This window comes from Macaca mulatta, chromosome 7 (genome assembly GCF_049350105.2).
Source record: "Macaca mulatta isolate MMU2019108-1 chromosome 7, T2T-MMU8v2.0, whole genome shotgun sequence".
NCBI classification, from domain to species: domain Eukaryota; kingdom Metazoa; phylum Chordata; class Mammalia; order Primates; family Cercopithecidae; genus Macaca; species Macaca mulatta.
Genome location: NC_133412.1, coordinates 25,627,138 through 25,650,521, shown reverse-complemented (window position 1 = coordinate 25,650,521; position 23,384 = coordinate 25,627,138). Strand labels below are relative to the sequence as shown.

The 23,384-nt window shown below is 40.1% G+C and overlaps 1 protein-coding gene across 3 annotated transcripts in view; it reads right to left on the bottom strand.

Moving 5' to 3' along the window:
* Positions 1-10,162: 10,162 nt before the first annotated feature.
* Positions 10,163-23,384, bottom strand: part of SLC12A1 (solute carrier family 12 member 1) — a 102,725-nt gene continuing 89,503 nt past the window's right edge. For all 3 annotated transcript variants that reach the window (XM_015142174.3, XM_015142175.3, XM_028850893.2), the window contains exons 25-27: positions 16,111-16,246; positions 12,580-12,647; positions 10,163-11,481 (exon numbers count right to left, since the gene is read on the bottom strand). In XM_015142174.3, the coding sequence (XP_014997660.3) occupies positions 11,346-11,481; positions 12,580-12,647; positions 16,111-16,246 (340 nt within the window). In that variant the 3' untranslated portion in view covers positions 10,163-11,345. The remainder of the gene's footprint in view (positions 11,482-12,579; positions 12,648-16,110; positions 16,247-23,384) is intronic.

Sequence of the window (23,384 nt, the reverse complement as noted above, 5' to 3'; positions counted from 1 at the left end):
GACCGAGACTCCATCTCAGAAAAAAAAAAAAAAAAGAAAGAGAGAGTCAGAAATGCCAGGCAGCAGGATAAGCATATTCAGAGCCCTAGAGGGTACAGAGTGTGTGCTGTGTGGGGGCATAGCTGGTGTGGGAGGGCCCTGAGCAGGGCAGAATGCGGTGCTTCAAGGTGAGTCAGAGACCAGACCCCAAGGGAGTTTCATACTTGCCATGTCCCCTCAGTGCCCTGTATTAATTCATCCTTCCAACAAATATCTGTTGAATGTGTTCTATGTGCCAGGCACTGGTCTAGATTTGGAGGATATAGCAGGGAACAGAACGGACAAAATAAGTCTGACAACAGATAGAAGATGTGATTCAAATGAACAGTTCCGAGAGTTAAGGAGAAAAGTAAAGCAGGGCGGGAGGTATGGGATTTAGACTTGTGATTTCAGAGAGGGAAGCCAGGGAAGGCCTCAGTGAGAACGTGCTATTTGCTGAGTGTAGGCCTGGGGCTGGGGGTTGTTTTACCTAACTTGAAGGAAGTGATATCTTGGGGAAGGGCATTCCAGGCAGAGGACACAGCAAGCACTAAGGTCCCAGGGTGCAAACTCACCTGTAAGAAGGCCAGCGTTGTCTGAACAGTGACAGAGAAGGGCATACAGTTGTAGGAGTTGAAGTCACGGAAATAGGTGGATGGGGTGCAGGGGTAGGGCCTTGTAAGCTCTTGTAAGGACAGTGGCTTTTCCTTAGACTGAAATGGGAAGCCATTAGATTTTGGTAACAGGAATGACAATCTCTAGTTTACTTAGCAGGATTACTTGAGTTGCTATGAGGCAGAGGAGGAGTAAGGCCTGATGTGGAAAGACCCTTGAGAAGATGTTGAAATGAGGCAGAGGAGGAGTAAGCCTGATGTGGAAAGACCTTTGAGAAGGCTCCTGCAGTGATCCAGGTGAGAAAGCGTCCAGTGACAACATGGGACAGAGAGGTAGAAGTGGAGATGGTGACAAGTGAGTAGATTCTGGATATATTCTGAAGCCAGTAGGATTTGCTGATAAATCAGATGTGTGTGTGAGAGTCAAAGATGACTCCAAGATTCATGGCAAGGATAGCATTGTCATGTATGGAGATGAGGGAAGAGTGTTAAAGAGCACCTTTGGGAAGGAAGAGTAAGAGCTCACTTTTGGACATATTAAGTCAAAAGTGCACAAATAATACTTTTTTTTTTAGTAGAATTCATTTTGTAAATGTACCTTTGAGCATTAGGAAATCATAGTATGGTGACCTGTTTCCAATGTGCATGTTGTGTTAGCAGTTGGAGTTGTTTAACATTTTTTTTTGCGTGTTTGTTTTTGTTTTTTGAGACAGAGTCTTGCTCTGTCACCCAGGCTGGAGTGCAGTGGCACAATTACAACTTACTGCAACCTTCACCTCTGGGGCTCAGGTGATCCTTCCCACCTCAGCCTCCTGAGTAGCTGGGACTACAGGCATACACCACCACACCCGACTAATGTTTTTTTGTAGAGACGGGGTTTCACTGTGTTGCCCAGCCTGTTCTTGAACTCCTGAGCTCAAGCTATCCTCCTGCCTCGGCTTACCAAAGTGCTAATATTACCGATGTGAGCCACTGTGCTCGGCTTAACATCTTTTAATACCTGTTATTTCTTACTCCTCTGAACTTCTCACTTTCCCTGAGAATAATTTTACCACCTTTTGTTGGGCAGAAGTACAATAGGAACATCAGAAAGTGCAAGTACATAATAACAGAGAAGTCAGTCTCTTTTTCTTCATCTCTTGGGCATCCAAAAGAGCAGATGATCCAGATCTGGAAGTCTGGGAAAGCCATGCTGTGTGAGAACAGGGCCTTGCATGACAACAGAGGGTTGGGCTTGAGCCCCCAGGGTCTGCAGCCAAGTCTCACAGTTTGGCGGTTACTCATGCCTTTCTCTCAAAAGTCAGCTGCTGAGTTTTGCCCCAAACTACCCTCTGCTGCAATATATCTTCCAGACTGAGGAGGAAATTAGTCTTCTTGTCCCACATGTCATTGCTTGTCACCTTCTCTGAAGCAATGACATTCATGACCTGGTTCTTGGCCTCAACCTCTGAGAAGTTCTCCTTTCTGCATTCCTCATCTTAAATTACTTAACCTGAAAATATACTGTTTAAATCTTACACTAGGGCTCCATATACTCTGCTTAACTGCAGAAAGAGTCAGTATATGTAAATTAATTTTCCAGATAACTGAAGCTTAGCCATCTTTTGATGCCAGCCATGTGGACGAGAATTTTTCTGAGGGTGAATTTCAGTGCAGGTATCCTTGCTTCCTTAACCAGGATACATGGAACAAAATTGAGCTTTTCTGCCATAGTCTGTCCTCTTACGAAGTAATGATGTCCTCAAGCTCTACTGAGGTATGTAGATAAATCTGTGCCTCTCACATTTTTGACCTCAGATTACTGCACTTTTGAGCCTTATATTTCCTTTGTTAAAAGTTTTTGATGATTTGCTGCGTTATCCCTGGTGTCACTTATGGCTCATTTAACATTTTGTTGACTGGAAAACAATGTAACTAGAATTGTGTGCAAATGTTCTGTATGGAAACACCATTTTAGTACTTGAGGATCTCTGCGGTCTTTTCCAGGTTTAATTTATTTTTATGGGTCTAGATATCCCTCCAAATGAGTATGATCTATTGTGCAGGCACAGAGAGTGGAACTTTTTTGGGGTACACTTCATGGACCATTTTTAACTTATCTGACTCCCAGCTTGGCTCTTAGTAGCTGATATATATGATCTCTAGAAATGTGAGATAGCAATGTGGCAGGCAGGATTCTAAGATCACCTGTGTAATCTCCTCCTCTTGAGTCTGGGAGGGACCTGTGAGTATGATGGGGTACCTCTCCAGTTATTAGCTTACTTTATAAGAAACAGATGAAAATTTTTGCAGATATAATTAAAATCCTTAATCTGTTGACTTTAAGTTCAATCTTTTTTTTTTTGAATTGGAGTGCAGTTGGGCAGGCTGGAGTGCAGTAGCACAATCTTGGCTCACTGCAACCTCTGCCTCCTGGGTTCAAGCAATTCTCTTGCCTCAGCCACCCAAGTAGCTAGGATTACAGGCATGAGCCACCATGCCCAGCTAATTTTTATATTTTTAGTAGAGATGGGGTTTCACCATGTTGGCCAGGCTGGTCTCAAACTCCTGACCTCAGGTGATCCACCAGCCTCTGCCTCCCAAAGTGCCAGTATTACAGGTGTGAGCCACCATGCCCAGTCTTTAAGTTCAATCATAAGGGAGATTGACCAAAGTGGGCCTGACTTAATCAGGTAAGCCCTTTAACAGAGGGTCTGGAGTTTAAAGATTTCTCCCTGGTGGCCTTAAAGATGCAAGCTGCCATGAGTTCTATAGCAGCAAGAAAGTTAATACAGCTGCCAACCACTTGAGCTTGGAAGAGGATCCTGAACCTCAGAGGAGACTGTAGCCCTAGCTAAAACCTTGATTTCAGTATAGTAGGATCCTGAGCAGAGAGCCCAGTTAAGGTATGTCTGGGCAGCCATAGTGGCTCACACCTGTAATCCCAGCACTGTCGGAGGCTGAGGCAGGAAGATCGTTTGAGGCCAGGAGTTCTAGACCAGCCTGGGCAACATGGCGAGACCTTGTCTCTATAAAAAAATAAGATAAGATAAGATAAAATAAAATAAAATAAAATAAAATAAAATAAAAGATATGCCTGTACTCTAGACCCATGGAAACTGTGAAATAATAAATGGGTACTGTTTTAAACCACGAAGTTTGTGATAATTTATTATGCAGCAGTAGAAAATTAATACACATCCCACTTGGGTTTTGTGTTTAAAAAGATGAAAGAACATACTATATTTGTAATACATAGATTCACACAGTTTCAGTCACATTATAATAATTACCCTATCCTACTATGGATAATATCAATTCTGAGTTTTATTTGGCCCAGTAAATAAAACTCAGAACCTATTAAGATTATACTTGGTTGAGTACGGTGGCTGCTGCCTGTAATCCCAGCATTTGGGGAGGCTGAGGTTGGAGGATTGCTTGAATCCAGGAGTTTGTGACCTGCCTGGGCAACAAAGTGAGACCCCATCTATACAAAAAGGAAAAATTAAAAAAAAAAAATAGCTGAGCATGGTGGCGTGCACCTGTAGTCCCAGCCACCTGGGAGGCTGAGGTGGAAGGATTGCTTGAGCCCAGGAGTTCAGAAGCTACAGTGAGCTATGATGGCACCACTGCCCTCCAGCCTGGGCAACAGAGACTCTGTCTCTAGACAAAACAAAATAAAACACAGCGCAAGTTTGTACTTGTCTATTCCTGAGTTTCAGAAAGTAAAATATGGAATATGAACCTACTGACCTAAATAATGTGTGCAGGGGTATAGTAGTAAATCTGATGCAATATTTCTCTATCACTTTCTCCACCCAAGAAAGAGGCATATATATATTTTACAAGATCTCATGTTTAAAAAAAAGCAAAAACCTAAGTTTATCAGTGGGTATGTGATGGGGTCAACTTTTTCTTTTTTACAGTGATATTTTAGTTGCTTATTTTACATATAAGCACAACACAATAATGATGGTATAATGTCTTATATTTTTGAGTGTTAGAAATTTATTATATATGACCTTCACAATATATGTCAGATCAAACATGAGTTAATAATTAAATACAGTCTGGTAGACAAGTAGCTTATTTATGGATTTAATTTTTTAAATATTAGTTTTGAATAGTTATTATTGTATATAGTAAAAATGAAATATCTTACTTGTCCTCCATTCAGTTTTCTTCTCCAAAGTCAACCCTAACTGGTTTCTTGTGCATTCTTCTAGAGGTACACTATGTACTTTCAAATAAATATTCAAAAAAAATATGAATAAGTAAATGGTAACTAATGTTCACTAAATTGGATTAATTAAATTAACTGATTTCCTAGCAATAAGGTATATCTGTATTCCTAGAATACCATATTCCTGATAATAGTGGAATATTGTTTGAATACATTGGTAAAATTGACTTGCTAGTATTCTATTTTGGATTTTCCTACGTTTATTCATACAAGAAATTGACTTGTAGTATCCTATATTTGTGGTGTGCCATATTTTGGTATCAAGTTTATGCTAGTTTTGCAAAACAACTGAGAAAGGAAAAGACAATATTTTATCTTGTTCTGTTCAGCAATAGCTTAAACAGAATGGTAATTATATTTTCTTTGAAAGTTTAAAAGAAGTTGCCTAGAAAAAAATCCTTTGGGTTGAAACCCTTTTTGAGCTAAATCTTTGATAATCTTTGTGTTTTATCCTGAAGTATTAGATTTTATCAGGTATTCTATTTCCTGTTGAGTTAATTTTAGTAGTTTATATTTTACTACAAATAGATTTGTTTATTGTAATTAACAATTTACCATACTAGAGTTTTAAGACATTCTTTTCCAAAGTTAAACCCAAAGTCCCTTGCTCATTTGTAAATGTGGTGTATATTTATATTTCTTCTTCTAAAACTAAAAAGAAGTTTATTTATTTGATGTTATTCCTTTTTTTTTTTAGCAACAGTGACAAACAACAGTTGAGTTTGTCATTTGAACTGTTACTATCTTTATTGAAAATAATGTCTGTGCTTAAGTATTTACCATAAAGTGCTGAACCCAGTACTGTGCTCATCTATTGACACACATTATCTCATCTGTTTGCAACAACCCTAAGGGGTGCATTCTCTTAATCCCCATTTTACATAGCAGAAGACTAATTATTAAGGAGGCCGACTAACGACCCCTCTTCTAGAGAGTGGGGAAACTGAGATTCAGCTCCCAGCTTTCTGTCTCCTAGCCTTGAGCTCTTCATCTTACCATGCCGCTTTTTCCCTCAATTTCTTTTTCACGTTTTCCTTTGATTACTTTGTGCTGTTCTTAACTGTTGAGTTTAATGTTAACTTTCATTTTTCTTATTTATTAATAAAGCCATTTATGGCTACATATTTACTTCCAACTCCTGCTTTATTATCCTATGTTTTGCTATGTGGAATTTTCCATGTCATTTTTACCGAAGAGTCTAAAGCTGCGTTTTCTACTTCTTTTTGACCTGAGTTATTTAGGAGAATTTTCTTTTTCCAGTAAGTAAGGTTTTTTGTATTGTTGTTTATATATTTGTAATGTCAGTTTTATTGTGTTGTGATAAAAGTGTTATATTTACTATTTCTACATTTTGGAATTTACTGAGTTTTTATTTGCTATTAACATAGAGTTTGTTTTCATAAATATTCAATAGATTTTTAAAAGATGATGTATTTTCTGTGGGTGAGCACTATTGTACCTATTCAATATTTTTTTTAATGTATTTTTGAATTCTTCCTATACTAGATTTGTCAAATATTGTCATGGGGTGAACTGTTTCCTAAGAAAATTGACTTTCTGGCCGGGTGCAGTGGCTCACGCCTGTAATCCCAGCACTTTGGGAGGCTGAGGTGGGTGAATCACCTGAGGTCAGGAGTTTGAGAACAGCCTGGACAGCATGGTGAAACCCCATCTCTACTAAAACACAAAAATTAGCCGGGCGTGGTGGCATATGCTTATAATTCCAGCTATTCAGGAGGCTGAGGCAGGAGACTCACTTGATCCCGGGAGGCAGAGCTTGCAGTGAGCAGAAATCATGCTGCTACACTCCAGCCTGGGCAACAAGAAAGAAACTCCATCTCAAAAAAAAAAAAAAATCAAAAATTGGCTTTCTGGGACTATCCTTTTGTTTTCAACAATTCTTGTATTATTTATGTCAATACTATGCTATTTGTTTACAGAAAGCTGCATTATTATTATAGCTACATTGTGGCTATATATATTTTATAAATATAAAACGATACTCTCCTGTCATTCCTAATTCTTTTAGTCTTAAACTTTGAAGTTAATATTGTCAACTCTATTCTTTTTGTTTGAATGTTTGTATATATTTTTGTTTATTCTTTTGCTTTTAGCCTTTTTTTTTCACTTTCACTTGTGGACTTTTAGACTTTTTATATTCAATTCTGAATATGATGCTTGCAGATAGAATACAGTTTGTTTTTTTCGTTAAATTTGAGAGTCATTTTGTTAACAAAAAAGATGAACACATTTGTGTTTTCTATTTGTTTCTTGTATGTTTGATTTTTCTTCTATTGTAGGATTCTATTATTGTATAATTCCTCTCTTTTAAAATTTTTTTTTGACTTTTCTCTTTTGGATTATTTTTTCATGTTTTTATGCTCTTTATGTATTGGGATTTACACACAATGTTGTTGTTTTCTTTTCTGATGCCTCTGCCAAGGGCATCCATGAGATGCTGCATAGCAACGCCCACCAAGCACACCACACATCCTCTCAGGGAAGCTGTTCTGAATACTCCCGGCATCCAACATAAGGGGTCCTAAGGAAGGTGCTCCACTCTGTCCTACTGCCTATTCTCACTTCCAGCTTCAAATTGTGAGGAGGGGTGATTGAAATTCTCCCAGGGTCTCCTGCAATTATTCCCTAAGATTATTTTTTTCCCCAGGAGTATTGATTGTAACTGATCTTTGATTGCTTCCATCAGTCTCCACCCATGTAAACTATAGCATGATTTTATTTCTAAAAAATATTATCATGTGAATGGCATCCTTCCTTAGTTTTCTGCTGTAATGCAGATTTTCTTCTGTTTTTTGAAAAATTTTATTTTATATTTTTTGAGACAAAGTTTCACTCTGTCGCCCCGGCTGGAGTGCAGTGGCGTGATCTCTGCTATTTCAGGGGAGACCTGATATGCATTGAGAAAGAGAATTACATAGGCCGGGCACAGTGGCTCACACTTGTAATCCCAGTGCTTTGGGAGGCCAAGGCGAACAGATCACCTGCAGTCAGGAGTTTGAGACCAGCCTGGCCAACATGGCAAAACCGCTTCTCTACTAAAAATACAAAAATTAGCCGGGTGTGGTGGCGGATGCCTCTAATCACAGCTACTCTGGAGGCTGAGGCAATGAGAATTGCTTGAACCTGGGAGGTGGAGGTTTCAGGGACCTGAGAATGTGCCATGGCACTCCAGCCTGGGTGACAGAGTGAGACTCCATGTCAAAAAAAAAAAAAAAAAAAAAGAAGAGGGAGAGAGAGAAAGAGAATTAGAGGCCATTCCTCCAGTGTATGTGTGTGTTTTTTACAAAAGTCTGGTCAATCTGCATTTAGAGTATCTGCAGGGCACCTAGAGACAGAGATCAAGACAATTAGTGTTTAAATATATGGATCTGAGACTTAGAAGAGATCTGAGTTAAAAATGTAAGTTTAGGAGACACCAACATGTAGTGGAAATCAAACCATGAAATGGGGGGGACTGCCCTCAGAGCAGTAGTTCCAAAATCTTGCAGATCATCAGAACATGCAGGACCCTCAGTCCCACCCCAGAGATTCTAATTTACCAGGGCTATGGTGGCCCCAAGAATTTATACTCTCTTTTTAAAGCTTCCATTGAAGGCCTGGTATGGTGGCTCACACTTGCAATTCCAGCACTTTGGGAGGCCAAGGCAGGAGGATTGCTTGAGGCCTGGAGTTCAAGAGCAGCTTGGGCAACATAGTGAGCTACTGTCTCTACAAAAATTTTTTAAAAGGTTGGCCAGGTATGGTGGCACAGGAATGTAGTCCTAGCTACTCAGGAAGTTGCGGTGGGAGAATTGTTTGAACCCAGGAGGTTATGGCGAGCTATAAATTGCACCACTACACTCCATCCTGGGTGAGAGAGCCAGTCTTTGCCTCTATTTATTATTACTAATTATTTAATTATAATAAATAAAGCTTCTACTTAAATATTTCTAAAATTGAATGTTAAGTGAAAAACTCATAGGACAATGCTCCCAGTATAGCACTATCTATGAAAGAAATTTTATGTCTATGGATATGTCTATGTTTGTGGGGATGGGAGCAGAGACAGCAACTGAAAAAGTGATGTTGAAGTCATGGTGAGGAAAGGGTGGGGTTGCTGATGACAAACATGCACAAAGTGAGGAGACAGAGACAGTTGGACACCAATGCACATGATTGTGGAATGTTCTCCTTCTTGCTCAGAAACCTGAGCGCAGACATGGAGATGATGGGTGGCTGGATCCATAGAGTTGGGTGAAGCAAAGGACAATAGTAGGGCACCAAGGGCCGGACAATCTGTGGCTATGTGACCATAGCCCCTATCCTTTTGACTTTCTGCTCTCTGAACTTATTCCCAATACAGTTGCTCTTGATCTCAAGATCTCTAGTACCTTAGAGCCACCCAGCCCTTAACCTGGAATCCAAGGGCTATACTCAGCCATCTCTTGCTACTGGCCCTCAGGAAATTCAGTAACTCAGTTTCTACTACTTTGTATGGCCCTTTGGTCCTACCCAGACTTTGTTTAATGAAGAGCTTGTTGCCCTAACAGCTAGGAGTGCTATCAGCACACAGACTTTCCCTGTCAGGCCCTTGGGGGTTTGCCTCTGCTGCACAGAGCTGCCCCACGCCCACCCCCTGCCCCAGAGGTCACACCCCTTCCCAGGCAGCCCCCATGCAATAACTGATAAAAGCAGAGTACAAAAGCCTGGCCCTCTCTGCCCTGCTTGGGACAACTCTCTGTAGGGTCAGCAGAGGCTGTCGTTGGGCCTGCATCCCAGCTCACTGCTTACCTCTGTGTTTCCTGTTTTTTCCCCTCCTTCCCTCAGGTGTTAATCCCCAGGGGATCATGCTAAACTTTGTCTCAGAGTCTGTTTCCCAGGGGACCCAACTTGCAGCAGCCCAGAAAGAAACAAGAGCCAGAACGTCCTGCTAAAGAAGTTGTATTACTTCTCACCTTTCCCAGAGACCCTCAAGTATTTCAGAGAACTGTCAGGCCCACCTGAAGCTGAGTTTAGGCATTTGGATTTCAGTGCTCAAGAGAGAGGGTTTTATCGAGGGCAGAGTTAAGCACAGTGGCCCTGGATTTGGAATAGGGATAACCAGCTGCCTAAGCTTTGCTGATGGTCTCCTTTTTCTCTGGCCATCCTTCTGAACAGAGAGGCTGGGTTAGGAAGTCCTGATCTTGAATCCTAGCTTTAAACAACTGTAGATGAGGCCACTGATTGAAATCTTCAGGCTCACATCTGATATGCCATTGCACCACAATTTTAGTGACTGAAAGTAAAAACATGACCTAGACGCAAGCAATTGAATTTGAGTGCTTTTATTTCAGGTTCATATTTTCCCATATATGTTTTCAGTTAGAATGAACAGTCAAAACATGTCAAGGAGCAAAATCAAGCCATTCATCAGAAAAACAATATTTTCATTGGTTTGTCAATATGATTAAGTATTATAGGTGTACTAACAAAAATGAAAAAAATCAGTATCTGTATATTCCAAATTTTACAAGTTTTTCAACTTCACATTTTAATTATTCTTTTAAATCCATACAATCACTATAGAAAGTAACTAAATATATGATTCAGGATATATTTCTTAATAAGGGTTTGAAAACTGGTGGCACTTAGTTTTCAAGTACTCATCTATAAAGATTTCATCTGTACTAACCATTTAATTAGAAAAACTATGCAAAGTAATGCTGTAATGGAAATTTCAAAATATTTGATAGGGAGTACAATTAAAGTTTATACGTTGAGAATAGAACATATTTCATTTTATTGGAGTATATGGTGTCTTCTAATCTAGTTAATATACTTTTCAGGCAGCAGCAAATTTAAGCCATATGTTATCAATGATCGCTCAGATCACTTTAAGTATATAATCTGTTACATTAAATAACCTTATTTAGGTAACTGCTTTGAACATTTTGTAGACTCAAGTACTTCTTAAAGTTTTGAGTTATTGATTTTTAAATCTGCTTTGTAGGTATAAGCATCTGAGGGGGCCAAGCATAATTATATTCTCCAGCCTATTGGTCTTTTCCTTTGATAACCACCTGTGGTTACTATGCCAGCCTGTCAATAAGCATTTATTGAGATCCTGCTGTGGGGCTGAGACCTATACCCTATAGGGCTGAGGAGCAAACACTCTGGAAACAAAAGATTACATTTGTCTGGAGAAGTTTACAATCACATTGGTGGTTTTCATGAGCATAAGCTAACATGAATTTCCTTGATTTTCGTTTTTATCAACAGCAGTGACAAAAATGTTTTTCTAGGGATAGCATTGGCTTTGACAACCCCTTAAGCTGAGAAGAGAAAAAAAAGCTCGCATTAACTGATAAAAATCATGCAATGTATGTAGAATCTGGTAGGATCATCTCCAGAGGTTTGCATATCCACAGATCAGATTACAACATAAAGTACTGGAACATGTTTCTTAATTATGCATAAACATTAAGGTAAAATGTATTCTAATCTTTCATGTTTTAAGAGTAAAATGTCAAGACATTTTTGTGATTTCCTCTAACTAGTAAGACAGGTGGGAGGTTCTTTGTGAGGATTTCCAACCAAGCCATATACAACAAATCCGAAATGGATCCCTTTCTTGCCACTGGAAGACTCCTAATGACATGAAAGAAAAATTTAAAAATGAAAGTGAAAATTACTATAGGTAGTAACAGCACTAATATTTAATAACTGGCAGCTTTAACTTTTAATTTAAATAGTTAAATAACTTAACTAATTAATAACTGGAAGCCTTAACTTTTACCCCACCCCAAGATGAAAGCACCGAAATTATTTTTATTGTAGATAGCAAACTGATGTATTTTTCAGGTAATACTATCTATAAACCAGAAAAACAGGCTTAGGTATTGTAAAGACAAAACAAACATGTACATTTTCACTTTTCTTTAAATAGGGAATTTGATCAGCTAATACCTGCCCCCCTTTTTGGTATAAATGATTTTTTCCAATAATTTAAATATCTTATATTTGGGAAAAACCTCCAAAACCATCTATTGGAATCCTACCACCCAATCCAGGAGACAATTCTACAATGTCTTTGATGGATACTTTTCCAGTCTACACTATGTGAAGATATATTTATCTTTATACATAGAAGTCAATTCGTGAGGTATAAATGTGAAGTCCTTAGAGGTTTTCTTGTTTAAATACCAATCTTTAAGTAAACAAACATACATTTTCAGTAGATGCGACCCTAACATTTGTAAGGCTAGAGTGTGAAGAGTGAAAATGGAAATGGCTCTGCCTTTTTCTCCTACCTGGGCCTCTTCCTACACTACAGGGAGCCTCGTGAACCTGCCATGGGCACAGTGGCTCAGGGACACCCACCCAGGGAAGGGGCCCGTGAGCTGTGGTGGCTGACTTGTGGCTGTTAATAGATGGGCACACACCTCTTCATAAGGCATGGCGGACAGCAAGTCCAAGTGAGGCTCTGATGCTTATGGGCCTGAGGGGTCAAGGTCTCAGGGTGGCACTTATCTTCCTTCACTGTCTAAGAAAGAATCCCACGTGTTCCAAAAAAAAAAAAAAAAAAACAAAAAAAAAAACAACCACACACACGCACACACACACAGACAGACACACACAAAAACAAAACAAAATTCCCACCTGAAGAGTCATAAGCTTTTAAATGGATTAACCCATTAAGCCTAAGATTTATTTCTAATGTTCTTCAATGCCTGCAATGATACTTACAGGACAATGAGATTAGCAGCTCTGGAGTGCTCCTGTAAGAGTTCATTCAGTCGAACTTGGCGGTAACTCTGTGGGCAACATTCAGATTTGTTGAGTACAGTTCTACCAGAATTACGAATGAGAATTTATTTTCTTAAATCATGAACAAGCAGAAAATCTCATCTTAAAAAATGTGTAAAAATTACAATTACTTTTTCAGGCTTAGAAACTTAACAGTGTTTCAAAACCTCGTGAGAAATTTTAGAAATATAAAGAATAAGACACAGTACAAAGATTTTCATTTTGCTATAGTGGCTTATTAAATTCTAGGGAGAGGGGAAGCAAACAACATAGATAATACTAAAAAGAAGGTGTTTTCTCCTACCCTGGCCTCTTCCTACACTACAAGGAGCCTCATGAACCTGCTATGGGCACAGTGGCATGTGCCCATGCCCAGGCACAGTGGAATGGCCAGTTTGAGGCAATAGGTTTTCTGTTTAAAAAACTTGGTCGAATCTTGATACCAATTTGATACTCTAAGAATATAGATTGTATTCTAGTCTGCCTTTCTTTAAGCTCTCTGAATATTCTGTAAGCAGAGGGGGCTGGCTCCAATTAAAAAGCCACCAAGAGACTCACTTGGAAAAATAACCACTTTGCAGTGATGAGAGTAATGTTTACTATTGTATTTCACTGGTTCAGAAACCAAGGCTCAGATGCGTGATTTGCTCAATTATATGATAAAACTTGGTCAGAACTGGGCAGCTTATGACACACAGACTTTATGATGATTCTAGTTCAATCTCTTTTTTTCACTAAATCTAAAAGGCTTTTAGTGTTTCTTGCTCAAATTTTTCCAAGTTCAGTTCCTAATGTAGTTGATGTAGGGCATGGTGGGCAGTCAGTCCAAGCGAGGCTCTCTGAGGCTCGTGGGCCCCAGGGGTCAGGGTCTCAGGGTGGCCCTTATCTCCCTTCACTGTCCAAAATCCCACATGTTCCAGTAAAATAAAATCCTATCTGAAGAGTTATGAGCTTTTAAATTGATTAACCCATTCATCCTAAGATTTCTCTCTCTCTTTTGTTTTTTTAGACAGGGTTTCACTCCTGTCATCCAGACTAGAGTACAGTGGCATGATCTCAGCTCACCTCTGCCCCCTGGGCTCAAGTGATCCTCCTGCCTTAGCCTCCCAAGTAGCTGGGACTACACACATGCTACCTCACCAGGCTAATTTTTATATTTTTTTTGTAGAGGCGGGGTTTCGCTCTGTTAACCAAGCTGGCCTTGAACTCCTGAGCTCAAGCAATCCTCCCACCTTAGCCTCCCAAAGTGCTGGGATTACTCTCTTCCCACACAAGGCAAACGGTTCTTAGACCAAGGAAAATAACTCCTTCCAGCCTCACAGGCCCATTCTATTCTGTAGTCATTTCATAACCTCTTCCATCTAGGTTACAAGGCCGCTAGCCCGTCTCTTAGAACCTCTCATTTCCTTTCCAGCGTAGAAATCTATCCTCAAGGAAATCACTTCTCAGTGTTCCATCTGCTATTCTACTACTCCTGAAGGATTGTTCAGGCCCCCTCCCTTTCCTACACATCAAGCTTGGGGATTTGCCCCCACCCAGGACTAGCAAATTGACTTTACTCACATGCCTCGAGTCAGGAAACTAAAACACCTCTTGGTCTGGGTAGACACTTTGACTGCATAGGTAGAGGCCTTTCCCACAGGGTCTGAGAAGGCCACCGTGGTCATTTCTTCCCTTCTGTCAGACATAATTCCGCAGTTTAGCCTTCCCACCTCTATACAGTCCGATAATGGACTGGCCTTTATTAGTCAAATCACCCAAGCAGTTTTTCAGGCTTTTGGTATTCAGTGAAACCTTTATATCCTTTACTGTCCTCAATCTTCAGGAAAAGTAGAACAGACTAACAGTCTTTTAAAAACACACCTCACCAAACTCAGTCACCAACTTAAAAAGGACTAGACAATACTTTTACCACTTTCCCTTCTCAGAATTCAGGCCTGTCCTCGGAATGCTACAGGTTCCAGCCCATTTGAGCTCCTGTGTGGATGCTTCTTTTTATTATGTCCCAGTCTCATTCCAGACACCAGCCCAACTTGAACTGCACCCCAAAAACTTGGGTAGAGCCTAAAAACTCACCAACCAAGCAAGTAATTATGCTGAACCCCCTTAGGTTGTCTCTAATTTGATGTCCTAAGTCCTCCCAATTCTTAGTCCTTTAATACCTGTTTTTTCTCCTTCTCTTATTTGGACCTTGTGTCTTCCGTTTAGTTTTTCAGTTTATACAAAACTGCATCCAGGCCATCACCAATCATTCTATATGACCAATGATCCTTCTAACAACCCCGCAATATCACCTCTTAACACAAAATCTTCCTTCAGCTTAATCTCTCCCACTCGAGGTTCCCATGACGCCCCAATCCCGCTTGAAGCAGCTCTGAGAAACATCGCCCATTATCTCTTCATACCACACCCCAAAAACTTTCACTGCCCCAGCACTTCAACACTATTTTGTTTTATTTTTCTTATTAATATAAGAAGACAGGAATGTCAGGCCTCTGAGCCAAAGCTAAGCCATCATATCCCCTGTGACCTGCATGTACACATCCGGATGGCCGGTTGCTGCCTTAACTGATGACATTCCACCACAAAAGAAGTGAAAATGGCCTGTTCCTACCTTAACTGATGGCATTACTTTGTGAAATTCCTTTTCCTGGCTCATCCTGGCTGAAAAGCTCCCCCACTGAGCACCTTGTGACCCGCACCCCTGCCCACCAGAGAACAACCCCCTTTGACTGTAATTTTCCTTTACTTACCCAAATCCTATAAAACAGCCCCACCCCTATCTCCCTTCGCTGACTCTCTTTTTGGATTCAGCCCACCTGAACCCAGGTGAAATAAACAGCCTTGTTGCTCACACAAAGCCTGTTTGGTGGTCTCTTCACACGGACGCGCATGAAAATCACCAACTTCATTCGGCTCAGGACAGAAGGCACAGATGGGAGCATCTTACTGCACTCTCTAGAAAGGCTCACCATTTTTACATCCATATTACAATGTGTGCTGGATCCAGCTTCCATATTCATTGTTCCAATCACATCATATGTTTCCTCAGATGCCTTTATAAGTTTTTCATAGCCATCTCTTCATCAGTTTAAAATTATTTGTTATTGTGTTAAATTGTGAGTCCATCTAACTTTATCAACTTTGCATACATATTGACTCAAATTATTTTAGGCTGATGGGTCTCTCTCCTGTTCTTTAAAATGAAATTTGAAAGGAGACTTCACAATCTGTGCCAATAACCTATTTTTTAACTTTTAAAAAATAATTGACCTTATGGGAAAAATGAAACCGTTTTCTAAATAATCATATCCAGTAAATGATTGAAAAGCACTTGAAAAATGCAGAAACCTTGGATCTTGAATAATGACGTTTGATAATAAATATATTGCTTCTTTGTCTTTAAATCAACTACTGTTTCCTTTTTCAGCTAGTTAGACAGCAAAAAAATTAAGAAAGACAAGTCCTTACCTTTTCCTTGACTGCTTCCAGTTCTGCATCTGTAATTTTCCATGGAGTTTCTCTTTTTAATTTCTCAGCAGTTGTTAAATCTTTGCAGCTTTCATGGAGACGATATGGTTCAATCATCTCTTCAAAGACTTTCCAGCTAAAATTTGAATTATAAAGGAGGCCTCACAGTGGGAAACTAACTCATTATTTCACAGATACTCCAGGTATGACTGGCTCTGCTGGCTGTGGAATCAGAGCTGAATATCATGCAAATCTTTTAAGAATTATCTTTGCAGGGAATTTACTGTGAGTAAAACCATGGCTACAGTACACCCTCCCTACCCCAGAAAAGGCTTTAGTGTGTTCGAGGCCTTGTTAGCCTATTAGGTATTAGATCTTCAATATTATCACACAAACACATAGGTAGTAATTGTTCTGCAAATACATTTTCTGCATCGTGTAGTCAAAGACATAGTTGTAATGTAGATACTTTAGCACACAAATGAGTTTCCACCTGCTTATTGTACAGACTCTATGGGAGAAATTCATCAATTAACATAGGAAATGGATATGGCTACCCTCACCCTTAGTCCACATGGCAACTCCCACTCATGGCAGGAGGCCGCTGGCAGGTAAGAGGAGAGCAAGGGCTCCTACAAGTTTAATGATTGTAGAACAATTTGGATGCTTTCTGCCAATAATGCTCCCCTTGTCCTTTTGTTGTTTGATGTTGCTGTCTGAGATTTTCAAATGAGTATTATTCAGGTTCATGTTAGGAGAAAGAACAAAAATCAATAATGTTTTAATGCCTAAAAATCTGACACTATGTTAGAACATTTAAAAAGAAATTGCTGAGGAGAAAACTGGCAGCTAAGAGCTACAGAACATTTAAAAAATTACTTATAAGAATCTCATAAGATTTATTTTTAAAAACAATGATACAAAGTAAAACTTATATTTACGGCAGTAGTTGTCTCTAGTGTGCTACTTTAAGATGATCTCAAGAACAATTTATTTGGTTTTATATAATGTAGCTTAGTTATAATTTAGTAATTTTGGAATGAATAATAATTAGAATCAATATGCTGTTAAGTCAGGAAATGAAAATATGAAGGAATGAGTTCAATTATCTCACCAACTGGCCTGATTTAGGATTTGCAGATGAAAGTGCAGAGATTACAAAGGAGCAGGATGGTCCCTACTAGTGAGCCTTTGTTAAGAGACTGAAAAGATACTTAATGCGTTAGGCTTCTATTGCATTGACTTATTTAGAAAGGTAGGCAAAGACAGGGAAAGAATAAGACTGATAGGCCTTATTATTCTTTCAACTTTGATTTCCTATTTCAACAGTGTCGTGCCTTTAGAGACCTCTGGGAGTGGTCATCACTATGGAAAGGTGCTGGCTTGGGAGAGTAGGATGTGGGTTCTTGCTCCAGCTCTTGCATTGTTCTCCTTGGCCTGGATATTCTAGGCTATAAAAGGGGAGTAACCATGGCTGCTAGAAGGGGAGTAACAATGGCTGCTAGAAACTGGTTTGAGAGTCACTGTGATAATTTGGGTGACAGTGCTCTGAAAAGCATGCAGTGCCTTGGAAAGGCAAGACGTTCACTTTACTCAGCAGCCACAGGATTGATGTTCGCAGTGGAGAGGCTTTCTGTTTAAGCTCTTCATATACTTATTTTGATCAGGATGAGAGTTTCTTTGCAGCTCAACCCAAATTCTTGTTAGAAAGCACAGTACAAAAATAGTTTCCTAAGGAATAGAAGGTGGAGTAGAGGTTGCTGGTTGTCTCCCCAGCAACTGTACTATGTTTTCCTCATTGTAGTTTCAGTGGGAATGACTTCATTGCCAGCATAGACAATCAGCACAACTCTATGTCTTCTTCCAGAGTGATTGGCCAGGTGGGCACATAACATAGGGAAACTTGAACCAATAAGTACCCATTACTATGCTGACCACAGTAATGTCTCAGTGGCTTAGGTTAGTGAAACCTGAAAGGAGCCCTGGACCCTGAGCTCACTAATTTGAGAAGAGACAAACTTTCTCTCCTATGGAACATACATGAGCGAGTAGGTAGTCCTGGTTGCAATTGACAGTCATCTTGTTTTTATAAGTGAAATCAACTTTGATGGATGCTTTTATTAAAAAAAAAAGTAAAGTAGGGAGACTGAAAGAGAATTAGTCCTTGATTACAAAATTAACCTAGATCAAGCTTAGCCTGAAATCCAAAATATGATTGTATTTTTAAGTTACATATGAAAGTAATTCCTATTGTCTAAGTCACTGTGAGTTAAGTTTTCTTTTACTTGCAATTGAAACATGCTAAGTGACATGGGATGATAACGGGGCTGTATTTGCCCATTTTTGTCTTTGAACACTTACTGCTCCTTCTCTGTGTTCATCTTTGATTTGTCTATCCTTTGGATCATCTTTGAACTGGCTATTTTTCATTCTCTTCGCTAGGGGATCCTGACGTAGCTCAAGATTTCTATTTTGATTCTCATTAAATCTGATTTTTTCCTTATAAGTACTTTTAATTGACTCTAGAATAAGCCAAGTGTTACATGCTATTAAATATAAATAAGAATTCAATTGTTAAAATAACTGCTGCCTTCCCCATCCTTGTTCCTCATAACAAAGTTTAAAATTTTTAAAATTACATAATATTTTCCCCCCAAGTCCACATAAAATTTCTTCTCTCAAAGTAATGTACCAATTGTTTCTGGGACTACTCTAGCATCTTTTTTTTTTTTTTTTTTTTTTTTTTTTTTTGAGACGGAGTCTCGCTCTGTAGCCCAGGCTGGAGTGCAGTGGCCAGATCTCAGCTCACTGCAAGCTCCGCCTCCCGGGTTCACGCCATTCTCCGGCCTCAGCCTCCCGAGTAGCTGGGACTACAGGCGCTGCCACCTCGCCCGGCTATTTTTTGTATTTCTTAGTAGAGACGGGGTTTCACCGTGTTAGCCAGGATGGTCTCGATCTCCTGACCTCGTGATCCGCCCATCTCGGCCTCCCAAAGTGCTGGGATTACAGGCTTGAGCCACCGCGCCCGGCCAACTCTAGCATCTTTAAACTAAATTACCTACTTAATTGCTTCTAGTTTCTCTTTGATTTCCACATAAAGATTGTTGTCTTTTTGTCCTAAGACTTTTAATTCAGTCTATACAATAAAAAATGGAATTTAAGCACAAGAGCTTTTCAGTTTCTCCTGGCTCAATTATTTTCTCATTAACTTTGCTTTTATACTCCCTTTCACCCTTGCCCTACCATGTTTATAGATAATGTTTCTATGATAAAATTCCTCCATCAAGACTTACTGATGTTTTATGGGTAGTTGAAAGATTTATTAAAGGCAATTTGAGGGCATTTAAAATTAGCCTCCAACATGGAAATCATTGACAAGCTATTTTTGACATATTGTGTATCACCTGGTGACCAAGAAAGAATAGTGATCAGGGGATAGTTGTTAACAGTAGGTAAGGGCTGCCTGGCCAAGGTCCAGGTGGGAGCTGAAATTGAGCCAGTGTTCTATTTTCTAAACGTTAGCTCCTGGGTCTGGGGCTGCATCAGCCCAGAGGAAGAGTTCTCTTTCTCTGATTAGACCATCCAGAGGAGTTGCCTTAATTAAGGTATTACAAATATGCCAGATGCGCTACTAGTGGCCATCTGTGAGATTTACTGAATGACCGTACCGTGTTCTACATTAGGGTTACTTTCAAGTATTGGAACAGCCATTGCCAACATCAGATAGGGACTGTTTTATAAAGTAATATGACATCACTGTGGCAGGAGGCTGAAGAGAAGAGGATGGCTCTTCCAGCACACTCCTTCTGGTGGCCTCCTGTTTCGTCAGCAGGGTATATTGGTCACAAGGATTCTTTTATTTTAGTAAGAATGGATTTTTTTTTTCTGCATTTTCCTTAATACCTTGAAACAACAGAGAGAAAACCTCCAAAATTTTGAAAACTAATTGATTTCCTGACAAAAAAAAATTAATTCTCTTTATTCCAGGATAATGAGGACATGTGACAAACACCAAATGAACACAGTGGACATCAGAAGAGGACATCCGGGACAAAGGTCAGAGTAGTAAGAAGAAGAGTGTCCAGACTACGAAAAGTATTCAAAGAAAAAAGAGGCTTGGTTAATGGAAGAGGTACATCAGCCTCAGCAATAGGACAGAAAGGATGGCTATGCAGGGTGGTGACCGTGGCAGCTGGACAGACTAGTATGAAAGAAGGAGAAGGATATAAGGACTTGGGTTGAGAAAACTAGACTGACAAGTAAAGAGACAAAGAAATATAGGCACAAATTAGTCAGCAAAACATTGATAATGTCAGCAAACACTGGTAATGCTTAGCTAAGGATAAGACCAACAACCGCAAGGAGAATTTGGCTACAAGAAGTGGGTGAGGCCAGGTGTGCTGGCTCATGCCTGTCATTCCAGTACTTTGGGAAGCCAAGGTGGCAGGATCAGTTAAGCCCAGGGGTTTGAGACCAGTCAGGGCAACATAGTGAGACTTTTTCTTTACCAGAAAAAAAGCTGGGGGTAGTGGCTCATGCCTGTAGACCCAGCTACTCAAGAGGCTGAGGCAGGAGGATCTCTTGAGCCCGGAAGTTAGAGGCTACGATGAGCTATGATTGTACCACTGCAACCTAGCCTAGATGACAGTGAGATCCTGTCTCAAAAAAAAAAAAAAAAAAAAAAGGTGGATAGTTCATGTTCGGTAGGGCTTATAGGAAATCCAAAGTCAGTAGAAGACACAGTGACTACCCACTAGACAACAGAAAATGGCCCTATCTTGCAGAGCACTGGCCGGCTATGCCCTATTGCTAAGTGGCATGTACTAAGGAATTGTTGGACTTGCTGATATGAAAGAGGATGTATTTCTACCAATTAGAGCCATATGATGAGCTTGTTTGATTATATCGCTGCAAATGCCAAAATGCAATGATATAGAGAATGGAAATTCTTTGAATAAAAAGTGGAAGGCTACCAGAGATTACCATATGACCACCCAGTTAATATCAGAATGTTAATTACATTTGTCAATGAGAATTATGTGTTCTTAGTTTTTCTTATGCATTTATAACTATAGAAATACAAGAATGTAATGCATTAGAGTATGATGTAAAGAAATATCACAAAGTAATAACCAGTTTCACCCTGTCGATTATAGCTTTCTTATCACAGTTAATTTATTTCTTTTCTCTCCCTCTTTTTTTTTTTTTTTGAGATGGAGTCTCGCTCTGTTGCTAAGGCTATAATGCAATGGTATGATCTCGGCTCACCACAACCTCTACCTCCCGGATCCAAGTGATTCTCCTGCCTCAGTCTCCCGAGTAGTTTGGATTACAGGCGCCCACCACCACGCTTGGCTAATTTTTGTATTTTTATTAGAGACAGGGTTTCACCATGTTGGTCAGTCTGGTCTCAAACTCCTGACCTCAGGTGATCTGCCTGCCTCGGCCTCCCAAAGTGCTGGGATTACAGGTATAAGTCACCGTGCCCGGCTCTTTTTTCTTTTCTTTCTTTTTTTTTTTTTTTTGAGACAGGGTCTCAAAAAAGAGACTCTTGTCACCCAGCCTGCAGTGCAGTGGGGTGATCATGGCTCACTGTAGCCTTGACATCCCAGGTTCACGTGATCCTCCTGCTTCAGCCTCCTGAGTATCTAGGACTACAGGCATACACCACCAAGCCTGGTGAATTTTTTCTATTTTGGGGGGTCTTGGTATGTCGCCCAGGCTGCTCTGGAACTCCTGGGCTCAAGCAATCCTCCTGTCTTGCCCTCACAAAGTGCTGAGGTTACAGGTGTGAACCACCACGCCTTGCAGTTAAGGTGTTTTGTAAAACCATTTTAACTGACTCACTGCCTTGGAAGGATCATGAGTAACCTCAAAGAATATGAAATTCAAGTTTGTTTGATCAGTAAGAATGCATCTTAAATTGGAATAATTTTCAGTTAGTTATTAAGCTCATATAGAATAGCAATAAATCAAAAGAAGGAAAGAGTCAAGAAGCCTTGAAAAACATGGAATTATAATCCATCAAGAAGTACAAAAGGGGCTGGGTGTGGTGGCTAACACCTGTAATCCCAGCACTTTGGGAGGCTGAGGCAAGCAGATCACAAGGTTAGGAGATCGAGACCATCCTGGTCAACATGGTGAAACCCCGTCTCTACTAAAAAAAAAAAAAATACAAAAATTAACTGGGCGTGGTGGTGCGTGCCTGTAATCCCGGCTATTCAGCAGCTGAGTGAGGCAGGAGAATCCCTTGAACCAGGGCGTCGGAGGTTGCAGTGAGCCAAGATGGCGCCATTGCACTCCAGCCTGGCAACAGAGCTAGACTCCATTTAAAAAAAAAAACAAAAAAAGAAGTACAAAAGGAAGAAGAAATGATGGTCAACAGAAAAGGGAAGAGATCTGACAGAACCGTGATAATCTAAGCCATTCTGGGACCTTCACATCCCTCTGTATGATTCCTCTTGGAGGCCCCACTCCACACGAAATCAAATGTATTAAATTGCATCTGAGTGCAACACAAAATATGATTTTAGATTATAAATAATTGAAAACGTTTTGTGATTGTTAAATGATAACTCTAAATATTTAATTTAATTTATAATTGGCCATGGTTTCTAAACAATCTTCTTGCACCCTTGCAAACTACTGTGAAGATCTAACCTACAAGTGTTTTCAAATATCAGTGTTGCCAGGTGTAATGGCTCATGCCTGTAATCCCAGCACTTTGGGAGGCTAAGGCGGGCAGATCACTCAAGCTCAGGGGCTTGAGACCAGCCTGGGCAACATGGCGAAAGCCCATCTCTACCAAAAAATTAACCAGGTGTGGTGGCACGTGCTTGTGGTCCCAGCTACCTAGGAGGCCAAGGTGGGAGAATGACCTGAGTCCAGGAGGCAGAGGTTGTTGTGAGCTGAGATTGCACTGCTACACTCCATCCTGGATGACAGAGTGAGACCCTGTCTCAAAAAAAAAAACCCAAAAATATCATTGTTATAAGCTGAATGCTTGTGTCCCCCCACCCAAATTCATGTGTTGAAGCCCTAACTTCCATGTGATAGTATTTGGAGGTGAAGCCTTTGGGTGGTAATTAGGTTGAGATGAGTTCATGAGGGTAGGTTCCCTATTATAGGATTAGTGCTCTTATAGGAAGAGAAAGAGAGAATTCTTTCCACCATGTGAGGACATAGCAAGGAGGCGGCCATCTGCACACCACCAAGAGGGCCCTCAAAGGAAATTGAGTAAGTTAGCACCTTGAACTTGGACTTCCCAGAACTTC